This window comes from Aptenodytes forsteri, unplaced genomic scaffold, assembly GCF_000699145.1.
Source record: "Aptenodytes forsteri isolate BGI_AS27 unplaced genomic scaffold, ASM69914v1 Scaffold299, whole genome shotgun sequence".
Taxonomy (NCBI): domain Eukaryota; kingdom Metazoa; phylum Chordata; class Aves; order Sphenisciformes; family Spheniscidae; genus Aptenodytes; species Aptenodytes forsteri.
In genome coordinates, this window is record NW_008794154.1 from 3,714,141 (window position 1) to 3,727,768 (window position 13,628).

The 13,628-nt window shown below is 42.5% G+C and overlaps 1 protein-coding gene across 1 annotated transcript; it reads right to left on the minus strand.

The window, feature by feature from the left end:
• Window positions 1-1,087: 1,087 nt before the first annotated feature.
• On the minus strand, window positions 1,088-12,366 carry AADAC (arylacetamide deacetylase). The gene is made up of 5 exons (XM_009279364.1): window positions 12,229-12,366; window positions 4,635-4,857; window positions 3,327-3,396; window positions 2,811-2,982; window positions 1,088-1,696 (listed from the first exon to the last, which is right to left on the minus strand). The coding sequence occupies exons 1-5, from the start codon at window positions 12,364-12,366 to the stop codon at window positions 1,088-1,090; spliced, it is 1,212 nt and encodes a 403-aa protein (XP_009277639.1).
• Between the last annotated feature and the right edge of the window lie 1,262 nt (window positions 12,367-13,628).

Sequence of the window (13,628 nt, forward strand, 5' to 3'; positions counted from 1 at the left end):
ACACAAAAAAATTATATAGAGGATATTTGTTCAAGACTGACAGCTGAATTGTGTTTCTTTTTCAAGCCTATAAAGCTACTAACCTAATTTAAATTTTAAAAATTCCTATGTAAAAACTGCTAATTTTATTTTTAAAAATTCCTATGTAAAAACTGCTAAGCAATTTTAAGGATAATTAGAACACATGATACATAACTTATTTAATAAGTAGAGCATAAAACATACAGCAGTGCTATTGTAAGGCTAGGACCTTCATAGTCTTCCTTTATCTGATGAATATCCAGTGTTGTTTTGTTACAGTATTTCCTTCCAGTACAGGGATTAAAGAAAGTAATTACCAAGTAAGATGCTTTTTTTTAAAAAAAAAAAAACAACAAAACAACAAAAAAACAACAACAAAACAACATTTGCACTGTGTTACAGCCATCCCATTTGATTTTCAAGTGCTTCTCTCAAACTGTGCTGGGGAGAGACAGCAGCCGCATGCGAAGGGCAGGGTTTCACAAGCTGCCTTTTACTTCATAAAGTCGGGTCCCTGTGCCTCTGCTCACCGCGTAGCCTGATGGCAGCAGCGGGGTCTCGCTGCATGTCCTGCAGGACAAGGGAGCACACTGAAGGGGACAGGGAGCAAGCAACCACCGAGCACTTCCTATGTGCAAACAATGACATTGCCCATTTGCACAAGCCTGCAATATGAAGACAGTGCGATAGGAAGAAACAAGAAGCAACCGACACAAGACATCAGTCCCACATGCTGTGCCAACCAGGGGCTTGGGCGAGCCCAGGCAGTGTGCGGGCAGGGTCGGGCACACCAACCCTTCTGGCCTTGGCCAGGAATGAAATCCCAGGGCAGTCCCAGCAGTTTATGGGGTTCCGAGCTCAGACGACAGCACTGAAAGAGCACTTAGGTTAGAATCAGACTGATTTTCCTGCCAGAGAAGATGAGAAACGGGGCAATCCAGACACTGCAGGGCAACACAACGAAGACTGCAATCATGCCCAAAAACTCAAATAGCTCCTATTCTCCTACAGTCCTCAATCGCATCCAGCAAACGCGAGCCAGGCATACTAGAGCAACATTTTCAACTCATAGATTCTCATTTAACCACTTGATATATCTGTTCACCAGCCGGTGCCCTACAGCTAACTCAATTGGACCCAAGACAAACAACATCGCCCCATGAAAGGCATCCTTGGCGTGATCATGTGTGACAGGAACGCCTGCTGCCCGGAGGCGCCTGGCGTACATGACTCCGTCATCCCGTAAGACGTCATGCTCGCAGGTGAGGATGTAGGTGAGGGGCAGCCTGCGTAGCCAGGCATCGCTCGCCAGCAATGGGGCCGCCCTCGGATCCAGAAACCCCGGGTACTTCTGTGCAAGCTCAGAGCTTCCATAGGTGGGACTGGTGTAAACATGACCTTTCTTCAGCTCTTCAGGCAGCAAATTGCTCCAGTTTACAAATGGAAACAAGTGGCTCGATTCAACTGGGACATGCCTGTTGGAGGCCATCGCTTCCCTGAGAGATGAATCAGAAGTGAAATATTCACTCCACAATCTGACCATATACAACTTGGATAAAACAGGCTTGTTTTCATTTTCTTGGTAAGATGGCAAATTCAGGTCAAGGCTTTGAAGAACAGGGTAAAGCAAAGCTTGGGCTTTGAGTTTAGTTTCGACTTCAGAGTCTTCTAACAGCTGTAGAAGAAAATAGAAATACAAAGAGTCAGTTAAAAAGTGTTGGTTCTCCCACACTGACAGAAGATCTTAAAAGTAAGGAATTAACACACACATTTTGCAACATAAGCAAAATAAGATTAATCAAACATCAAATATAATTTAATTTTATTTCTTATGTTGAAGAATAATAAGGAAATATTCTATCAAATATAAATTTAATTTTTTTCGTATGTTGAAGGATAACAAGGAAATATTCTCTTTGAAGCATTGAGACTTTTTGAAGCACTGATGCTTTCCGAAGTAGTAACAAATGATTTTTCTATAACTATAGAAAAATTCTATTCTTATAGCTTAAAAATTGCAGGTTTGAGACTCCTTTAATCATTTCACACAATTTAGAGCTTATCCATCTGTTTGTTTTTTTTAACCCTGAGGTGTTAGAACTCCAACTATGATTCTGTGCATTTTAGACGTGGAAAATAAAATGCGATGAATTGAACACTGACATTTCTTACGTCATCTTTTTTCCCTCTTCACTAATAATTTCCACCTTCTCCCTCATCTTCTGCCTTCAGTGTCCACAGCAAATTCACAACCTTTCCAAGTGAGATTCATTACAATCCAAATAACTTCTCAAGAGAGCAACATCATCGCACTGACTTTTTTTAATAAACCTGAGTGAGAAGTGCAAAAGGCACTGAAACTGTGTGTGATCAAGTGACACTGGAACTTTTAGTCCTTTTTTTTTTGCTGCTATTTTCATCTATATGAGTCAAATTGCTAAAATTCCCTTTTCAAACAACATACGTAAAACAGTCAAAATGTGCTTAAGGATAGAGTGATATATGCCCTAATTATAGGACAGAGAGCTTTTTTTTAGGGTATAAAGGTTTAGAGGACGTCATAGCATCAAAGCTACTTTGATGCCATTAAATGGCTCAAGTAAACTTGCTTGGCTAGAAACTCAGAGCCCTCACTGACAGTCCTGCGTGACACCCTGTGTACATGGACCACGAGACACATTTGGGAGGTGCACTTGCTTTGAGCAGAGGTTTTTGTTAGTCTTTTGTAAGAGTTCATGAAATGTCAAAAAAATGTTGAGCTAGCAAACCAGCTTTTTTTTTTTTTTTACCTGTTGTGCCACAGCTGCAGCTAAGTTGCCACCTGCACTGTCTCCTGCAACACAGACCCGATCTGGGTCCACCCCATACTGGGAGAGGACACTGCGCTGGAGGAAGAACTTCATTACCAAATACACATCTTCAAACTGAACAGGAAAACGGTATTTAGGTGCCAACCTGTAACTGTTAGAGGCAAGAAGTGTGTTACTTCCTGCTATTTTTAAAGAGAGAAGCTTGCAAGCATCTGCCCTAGTTGGTGAATGTTTATTATTTTCTGTGCCCAGAGAAATGGGAGCTATCTGTCTGTCCTGGAGGATCAAATATTTTATTACCCACCCAACTTCAAAAGCAATATCCAAAGTAACCACCAACCACAATTCACCACTGCAACCTTGACAGCTTTTGTTTACAAATACTTAAAGCTAGCAGGAAAGCACATGATCAAAAAAAATATTGCAAAATTAGATTAATTGAAATAGATTAATTTATTCCAAACCCTCATCCCATCTAGAAGGAGAATCTCTTACTTGACTGATACCACGACAGCATTTAACCTGTTTGAAGTCCATCTTGTCAGACGATCATAGGGTTTCATGCCTGAAATGAAATGAGTCACTTAGAATATATTCCAGTACATTTGAGAACAAACACATACACAACAGCATGTTCTTCTTTGCAGAAGCTTTCAGGACACTTTCCAAAACCTCCACCTGCCTGTGCCTCTGCAGCAGCACAACACGACCGTGGCGCACGCAGGTTTATCCAGAAGCACAAACTGGAAGAAGTAATCCAACTATTGCTTGAATGCTATCCAAAAGGATGAACAAAATACATTATTTACACTTCTAAGCACTACACAATGCAAGGTCCTGGAGGCTCAGCTTTTATGGCAGAGAAAAATGGAAACAAGGAGCCAGATTAAGCTCTCAGCTACACATATGCATTCACACCGAAATTAAAGAGCCTGCCCAGGAAAAATATTTTGGCTTGTTCTCCCTGAAACAAGCAGCCAAACAACTAAAGCGAGCTATGGATTGGTTGTTGGGAATGTCAGCCATATCTACTATACTTACGGTGCCAGTTTGGGTGATGGCCAAGATGATAACTTACGTCCATTTATGTAAAGCACTGAACGACAAAGAGAAGCAGAGGATGCGCTCTAGGGGAGAATGCGACTGGGAGGGAAGATGAATCACTCCCATGAAAAAGTAATAGCAAAAGCATTGCACACTGAACTAAAACATTTTAGAAAGCCCCTCTGGGCATAACGTGGAAGAACACCAAGCATCAGATGAGCACTGATAGTACAATTGTAACCAAAACCAGAGAAACACGCTTGCCCTCCTAGGATCACATTCATGAGAAATAAAGATGCAGTAATAGATGACTTCTGATATGGCAAAATTCCCTAAAATAGATTTCAGGGGACAATAAATATCCCCTGACCCTCCTCAAGCAAGAGATATGAAGAAGCATATGAGAATCGAGCTTCTGGGAACCAAGGAAACCCCCAGTCTCTGTATCTCTACTTGATTTTTACCCCTACGTGGATGTTCTTTTCCTTACTAAGATACTCAGTTTTGTCCCTTTCTCCCCCTAATACCATGCAACCAAGCCAGGGGCTGCAGATAAAACACCACAACAGAAGCAGAGCCCTAGACCAGACCCTTTGCCCTCCACCTCCAGATACACTGACCACCCTCTCCCAAGCTGGTGCATTTTAACTGGTGAAATACTGGTTTCCTGACCCTCTCCCATAAAATAAAAGGCAGAACTTAATGCAGGCCATTGAGATCTTCCATACGGACCCACAGTACTAACAGAGAACAGCTTACCTGCCTGTCCTATGCACCATCCTCCACCATGGAAGTAGACCACCGCCCTTCTCAGTCCATCAGACAGCTTTCTGGGCAGGTACAGACGGACGCCAACGTTGTTGAACTCTGTGTCCATCACAGTGACGTTTTCATCGGATGTGGGTGCAATGTATTCGACAGTTGTGATCAGCATCAGAGCTTCCACATGGTGGATCAGACCCAGCTGATCAGCAACCTCAGCCTAAAGCCCAAGACAAGGGTTAAGTTTTTTGAAAGGTTCTTTTTCCCAGAAATCTTGAATCTACCCCAGCTGTACAGCAGCGCTGGAGCCCCAGCCCCTGTGCAGCCCTCCGAGGTGGAGAGAGCAGGGGAGGCCATCGATGCCCCTGTGCATCATTGGTGCCCCTGGCAGAGCTACGCAAAGGGCAGGGGGGAAAAAAAGCTTTCCCAATGGGTTCCACACTTCCCTGGCAGAAGAAAAGTGATGCGGTTCAGGCAATTCAGAACCAGGGAATTGCCAACTTTTAATACTGTTAAAGCAGTTTCCTTTGAAATTCATGTTTTAAAACATTTATTAAGAAATTCTGTGGTTCTAAAATAGATTACAGTTATTCTAAGATGCTAAATAAAACTAAAACAAAAACCCAAACCCTAGCAAGTAAACCTGCAGGTGAAATGCAAGCTCCAAAGATCAATATTTGGCAGCTTTGGTTCTCTGACATCGTGACAACGGAAGCAGATTAAAGCATTTCAGAATCCCTTTCACTCACAGATTATTTTAAACCTTGAACATAAAACTTTTTTTACAAATTATGCTAGCTTTCATTATACTGAGTCTTTGGTAGACAAGAGTGAATCCAAGCGAAAACATTTCTAAAAGCATTTACTATGGACGCTGCTAGAAATGCAGATCCCAACTACTCCTTCCAAAACCAACAGCTCCCCAAAGGAGGCACCGCATTTCCTCACAGCTGTCTCGGGGGAATTGCAACAAGTAAAGATGTAACCAGTGTTTGCTTATACATAAGTTTCACTGGCTTTCCCCCCCCCTTTTTTCCTCTTCATTGGATTAAATTGCGTTTAAAGAAACTTACTTCTCACATTGCTTTTAAAATATTAGAAACATTCTAAAAACACAGTAAAAATTTGTAATATACAACAAAATGACATAAAAGAATAATGCCACAATGACTGGAAGAAAAATAAAGCCTTCATTTTCTATACTGTGAAAGATAGTGTAAATACCTGTTTAAACAAAAATTTAGCCACATTAGAGATTGACTGTGGGTACAGTGTGATCTTAGTCACATGAAATGCCGGCAGCATGAGGAACCCCTATCATGTGTAGCCTCCTTAAAGCACAGTATGCTATGGCAATGGGCTGCTGGAGCTACTTGCAGCTAGGAGGTAAAAATACCATGGACCGCTTCATGATTTGGGAGCATTATATTACCTAATTCCTAATGATATATTAAGGAATAGCTGGAGTGTATATGTTTTATTTTATTTCTTAGATGATAGAAAGGTATGAAGAATACAACTTCAAATTTTCTTGAAGCCATTTGCTATCTGACTTGCTGAAAGTGAATTAAGAGCTTAGATTTCTAGTTCATTTCAAGCAAAACTGGAAGAAATTTCAAACTAATTTGTGTATTACTTTTCGTGCAGTTTAACATGCACCGCTCTTGTGCATAGTCTAGTTAAACGCCAAAAAAATTAAGAGCTGACACTTTGTGATGATAAAAGCACTTTTCTAAATTTCAGGCCACTGTACAATTCTTTGCCTGAGCAGGCATAAACAATTCTATAATTGCACTTTGATATAACTTTGATCAGAACACTTGGTTTGGAAGATAACTGAATTAACAACAGGCCTAAATTTATTAAACTGATTGGAGCTTTTTAGTAAAACCAACACTCCCATGACTGCTACTAGCACCGTGTTATCAATTGTTCAGAAAGGAAAGCGCATTGGGAGATGTCCAACATTGACGTTAGGGTTCCCCGTTTGTGTGTGCACGCACGCACACGCTCAGCTTTTTATGTGGGTCATTTCCACAGCCTGGTCTCCAGGTCAGCGCCCTGCCGGCGCCAGCACAGCCGCGGGGATGGCCCAGGCATTGCGCCGCAGAGAGCTACTGACAGCCACCGCCGGCTCATGCGCCCGCTGCCGGCACCTCAGCTCCTTCATAACCACCCCCAGCAACAGGGGACATGACCCAAATTCCCACACAAGTTTCATAACTGCCTCATCACATAGCAATAGAAATTATTAAGTAATAAAACCAAGTTCTGTCTTACATGTTATCTGAAGGTGAAAACAGATTAAACCCAAAGCAGGTTTGAGTTTAATAAATAAAATAGCCCAGCCCGGTGCAGAACCTGTCGGAAGTTTAGCTTTCCAAGAGCTGCTTTATTCTTCCCAGGAAGAATGTAGAACACACACACAAAACCCCACACTTTAATTGATCACCTCTTGAAAGGTATAACATCTGGCATTCAGGGTTTGATGTAAGTCATACACTCTAACACTGCTTGTTTTTCTTTTTGTAATTTTTTTTCTTTAAATAATATTTAAATCAACTTTTTCATCATCTTCTACATATAACCTACTTTTTCAGAAGTTAGAAGAAAAGAGAATACAGCTAAGACCTCACTGACAATACTTGATAGTGATTGCCACCATATTTAAGAGTCACCTCTCTGAAGGCTTGGACCAGGTGATGCTAGGAGCTCTGCCAAACTCTGTGGTTTGGAATCGAGATGAAGACAAACGGGCAGCAACTGTGCAGAAAGAAAACTCAGGCCCTTGTCATAAGCTCAATGAAGACAAATACATACACATGCCAAAACTGCATTTTTTTTATCCACAGTGATTACACAGTTTACATAAATATTTCTCAGCTGTTGTATTTTCCCTGAGGATTAGCATATTGAAAAAATAAATATATAGGTCAAAGTGAGTCCTGCTCTAATTCCACTGAGCTTGTGAAACTCCCCCACATTGGAAGGAATTCCCTCAGCTTCAGGACTGAGGCTTTTCAATACTCAGAGCTGCTTTTTCCACAAGCAGACATTTTACATTGTGGAAAACCACTGGTCTACTGCCTGTGGTTTCAAGGCCATTATCATACAAAAACGAAAGGAAATCATGCCCTTATCTGAAAAGTCTCATTGTCCCCGATCTCAGATTACTGCATGTTATGGGGTAAGAGGAAAACCAACCACTTTGGGGTTTTGTGTTCCTTGTGCTTTGGAAAGCATTTTCCACAGTCACTTTCTCCATCTTCCATAAGGGGAGCATGGCAGCAAGGACAAAAAACCCCAAAATTTATTTATGAGGAAGGGAGCCCTGGCTGTGCCTTGGCAGGCAGAGAGTCTGACACAGCTTTTAGCAGCTTATTTATCTGACCTGGTGATAGTTCAGATGGAGGCACCCCCTCCGGCTGAAGCTTTCCGTCAGCTGGAGATGAAGACAAGCTGTTTGTGAGCGGGGCTGTAAGGGAGCTCAAATCTGGATTTCACTGCTTGTGAGGAACCAGGCCAAGGACGGAGGAAGCTTTGGGAGGATTTCACAGAACTGCAGCCAGGGAAGCGTTCAGCTAGGAAGAAAGATGTTGTATTGCATTTTATACTTCATGCGTTTTATCTTAGACTGTGTGCACATGGTACTTCCTGAAAATACATGAAGAATTTTGTGCTTAAGCACAACAGAAACTGGCTGGTTTATTCTTCTATCTGGAGGCTGTTCTCCAGCTAGACAGCATGTAGACTTGAGATGTAACATAAACACACGAATGGAGACATTCCCAGCCTCCCTTCTGCAGTAAGATGGGTACGAACAGACCCTTTAGCATGCCGCAGGCCGGGCACACCAGCAAAACCAAGCACAGCTGCAATCCCCCCCAGGCTAAGCCAGGGCAAGATCTAACCACGCGCCTCCGACCAGCCTCTGGAGCCCCTCAGCACTCGCTGCTGTGCCTGGCAGAGACTTGGAAAGCAGCCTGGGACTGGCACAGGCTTTATTCAAACCATTTACTCATCCAGGCCAGGAAACCCAAAAATCAGAAGAAATCTTGCACAATTTAGCTCAGAAGCTGGAAAGCTCCCTAGGAACTATTAAAACAAAGACGATGAAGAAGGATAGAGACATGCCATTTCATGGCTTGCTTTCATGTTGTTTTGAGAGCTTGAAGAGAAGACCCTCCTGGTCAGGTAGCAGTATTATTTCCCACTGCAGGAGGTAGCAGTATTTCCCCTTTTTCAAACCAACGTCAGGGAGTCAAAAAGACTAAAATAAGGTCCCCTCTGCAAATTTAGACCTACTATTAAGTGATTATAAATTGTTGCTCCATAATCGGGTGACTGTTCAGAACGTATTTAGGACACTTTAGAGCCTTCTCAAATCTAATTTGCACCTGTGCAGCTCCAGGGAGGCTCTCTCTGTCCAAGGCCCTTAGGGTTATGGTTCTGCATGAGATCGGAGCACAATTGCAAAACACGCTTGCCCTGCACCACTGCTGCTGATAACAGACTTGGGCTTAACAGGCAGCCAATGCAACAGCCACAAAAGGCACCAACTGCACGTTAAAGTGAAGACACACAATCCTCCAACACAAAGAAAATGCTTCTGCTTGCTGAGCACTGCTGTGCTGAAGGCTGCAGGTCTGACCGAGCGAGCAGACACGAGGTGTTCCTGGAAAATGGAGTTATCCGTACACATACCCTCCCTTGCAGGCTACTTCCAAAAGGAGATTTAAGAGGGGAAGAAGCAAGGCAGCCCATCAAAAGCTGGCAGAGGTCATGCTTGACCAATGCCACAAGCATACTGCCCACAAGCATAGGCTGCTGCAGGGGGTCTTTCAGCTCACCAGCTATACTGCTTCCCTCAAAGACCTGCTCCGCTGGTTTGTACACGTCACTCACCACTCTCCACATAACAACTTTGATGGTGGCAGAGGAGCCTGGGCTTGCTCTGGCTAGGTGATGGCACACATCAAATTCTGGCCATCAAAGCCACGGAGTCGAGGCTGAAGTCTTTGCAGGGGCCCTATGGTCCGTTTCCAGTGACCACACTATTTCTGTGTATGTGCAACTCTGCATCAGTGTTTGGCCTTACATTACAGAGAGCCACCACTGGCACATTTCATTAGTGATACAATTAACACAGCAGCATTGCAATTTTCCTCATTACTATCGCTTCTGTTAAAAATGAATAGATGATGAATAGCAGATTGTCCTTGTATCAAAAGCATGACAAACCTATAGCTTTCTATTAGAAAATTATGTTGTATGATTTACACTGGTAAATACATAACCATGGAAGTAATGCACCATCTTAAGACAAACATACTAAACACTTTCACCCTTTGCTAGAAATCTCAGGTGAGATCTATTCTTTATGACTTTCTGTACTATTCTGCTCTCAAACTGTCCTGCCAACTTGTCACCCTTTAATCCTTCTCTCCTGGCAGCAATGGGTTTACAGCTGAAGTTGGAACATGTACTCAATGCAGGTCATGACAAACACCTCCCAACTCCCCTTGCGCCAAGCTGGAATATGACTAATGACATGAAACACATCTTTTCCTTACTCCAATAACCTTTGTTAACCAGTATGAAGCCCAATCTCAGAGAGAATTGCATTTCACATATGGAAAAATTGGAGAGAATCTTAGTGGATTCTTATTACTAATTGTTTTTTCCCTTAGGTTTGTTTTATTTGTTTCACTGTTTTGTTTGTGTGTTTCCCTCCTCCCAGAAGGATTCCTACTGCCTAATTTCCTTGGAGAAAAAAAAGATACCTTCAGTAGTATATCTGCAGGCTCTCACTGCTTTTTCATCTCCCACTGCTCAGAACTCAAATTACCAGGTAAATGCCAGGCATAATGAAAACACTGCTGTTTTCTAAACTTCTGCAATTTCTCTAACTACTCCCGTTGGCACATATGAAAACTTGGCGTCATTTTAGGCTTAAGATTTTTACACCTTAATACAGGCTTTTGTAAATGCTTTGAGATTTGCTATGAAAATGAGAACAATCCTAAGCGCTGAGGGGAACAGAAGTCATTAAACAAGTTAATACTAGAAAATGAGATACAACATCAAAACAAACACGGAAGCAGCAAAGAGTCCATGAGCAAGCACACACACAGGAAAAAAAAAAATCATCCCCCCCCTCCTTCTGCTGGCTGTACAGACCTAATAAGAGGTCTGCACTGCAAACAAAGGCTGTCTGACACCCGGGGGTGCTCTGGAGATCAACAGTGGCTTTTAGATACTGTCCAGAAGTGTGATGTTTAGGAGACATCCCAAGAAAACATGCACCCTTGCCTCTATCAGGAAAATCATGAAAGAGGTGGCTCCCATGGACTTCTGAAAATCATACCCATCATGTTTTAACTTAAACACCACAAAAGGCAAAATCCCAGACTCATGCACTTCAGAGCAAACAGCCCGGGTGCCTGTGCTTGCAGCAGACAAGCCTTTCAGCAACATCCCTCAAGCAAAACCAGAAACCTCTCTCCTGGCTCCTTAGACCCTCCTTTCAATATATTTTATGGTGGAGAAAAAAGTAGTCTCAAAACATTTGTAGCCACCCAGAAAGATGTCTGCAACACTCAGCCCGCCTCTTCCCCCCAAACCTTAATCTTTGACCTTGTTTTTAGATTTCAGTGACACTGCTGCAGCCACCATTGTATATTAAGTACAGGCTGGATTCAAAACAGCTCCCAATTTAGTGTACTTAAGAGGTGGGAACTACAGCACCATTATTTATGCATGGTGTGCAGCCTCACAGATTATTTACATGTTTGAAATGGCTATATAATATACCAAAATGAAGCAGAAGCCAAGGATGTAATATATATAAAAATAGCATGGAAAGACATAAGGACCACATTATCAGTAAATATTGCCATGTAACTACAGACAGGGTATAACACCACTGCCTTTCCGGACTACGACATATGGTTCTGTGCTGCTTAGCTAGATACCATTTTTTGGTAGGCAAGATTACAGTGGTATCGAAAAAAGTTTTATTTATAAATATATATAGCTTAATTTCTACATGTTCTAGCATTATCACCCCTATAATTAGTTTTATGTTGGTTTTAGGCTCATTCTGTCAGTAAATTCCTATGAAACCACAAAAAAATAATAGTTTTTAAGAAGTGCTCTAGTTTGCCTTTCTCTGACACCCAATACAGTACTTCTGAGGAAGCTTGATATACAGGTTCCAAGAAACAGGAAAAATTCAAGGAGCAGTGCTTCAGCTGCAAAGGATCATAAAGCAAAATAAGCTTGTTTGCACTTATGTATCCATATTCAAATTATGTATCACATTTCCAGTTACTCTGAATGTCCTTTTTTCTAGGTTGCACAATTAAATCTTTTCTAAGTTTCTTTATATTCATAGTTACAGTAAGTTTAATGCTTAATTTCAGATACTACTGTCCTTCACTTAGTATATTACCATATATATTATATATGTATGTATGAAACATATATATTGCCATATCTCTATTAGCCATAGAGCCACTGAGAACACCCTCTGCTCCGTAGCAGTCTCTTCCCGAGGCCAGCCCCGCACCAAGCCCAGCACCAAACTCACCAGATGCGTGGCAGCCCTGAAGGCAGCCGCGATAAGCATCACTTTCCAGGGCTCTTCAAAGTCCTCAGGGATGGGAATATAGACATAGTAAGCAACAAGGGCAGAGGCAAGGAAGAGGCACAGCAGCTTGGCTCCCATGTCTACAGGCACACCTCCTCCCAAAATGCCTGGATCAAGTGCTCTCACTGACTCTTAACAGCTACAAACCAGTACACACGCATAGGGCAAAATTAATCCCACGTTTTGTTTGGGTCCTGACCAGGAGGCGATTTCTCATCGGATCACCTGGGGCAGAGGTTACTCTACCATGCAGCTCCCAAGAAAACATGTTTCTTCATCAAAGCGTTGCACAACTCAGAGCCGACCGAGCCAGCACTTCAACCCCAGATTAAACATCGGGGTTCCTACACCCCCATCTCCCCCTTTCCTGCATTTGGCAACAGCCAGCAGGAGTGACGTGCGGAATCAAGCTTCACAACTCAAAAGAGTTATAAAGCAGGAATGTTTGTTACAGTGCCAGGTGCAAGGGGGATAGCTCCTCCTAGCTTGCACACCGTATGTTGCATCAACTGTCCCTTATTGGTTCTGCGGTGTACATATTCATTACCATAGGCTGGGTTAGTACAACTAGTTCTAAGAAAAGGCAGGGATACTTTAATTATTTCCAGGAACCTATTATCATAGGCTCCCTCCTCCTAGCGCACGCGTACTGTCGTCTGGTGGTCGTCTATTGGGGTCTTTTGGAGGAAGATTCACAGTCGTCTTCACCGTGTACCTTCACCTTTGGCCAGAATGCTGAGTTGGCTGAGCTTCAGACCGCAAGGCTGGTTTCAACCAGATGGTCGCTGAGCGTATACATTTAAGTTTCTGTTATCTACCCAACTTCTGTAACTTCTGCTAACAATAGGGTTACAGTGTCTTTGCCAAATGTTCTATTATGCTTGCAACAGCATCTATGCTATCGGAGTTACTAGCTACAATAGTTTATGCTAACAATTACCCATTTGTTCCCTAATTCAGGAGGGCTCAGGAGGAAAGAAGCAGTTGAAAAATAAGGAACAGAATGTGGCCTGTGAACCGAGGGCTGCCGCAAGGTGACACTCAAATGCAAAAAGATGTATTGAACATTCAGGAGCTATTAGCTGCTGCTTCATAATGCAGCCGTTCAAACACAGCCCAGCTTACAGAGATACCCAACGGATCAGAGTACAGCAGCATGTAACCCACTGTCATTTCTCAGGCAACAACAAGCACCTCCTGCTTTGGCAAAAGCACACCCTTTGTCTTGTACTAACACACCAAACCAGTTGTGCAATAATAGGTTTGGCAGAAAAAAAAAATCTTTTACAGGGCTTCTGGTTAATATTTGAAATACCAGATTTAATGACCACTATTCTCAG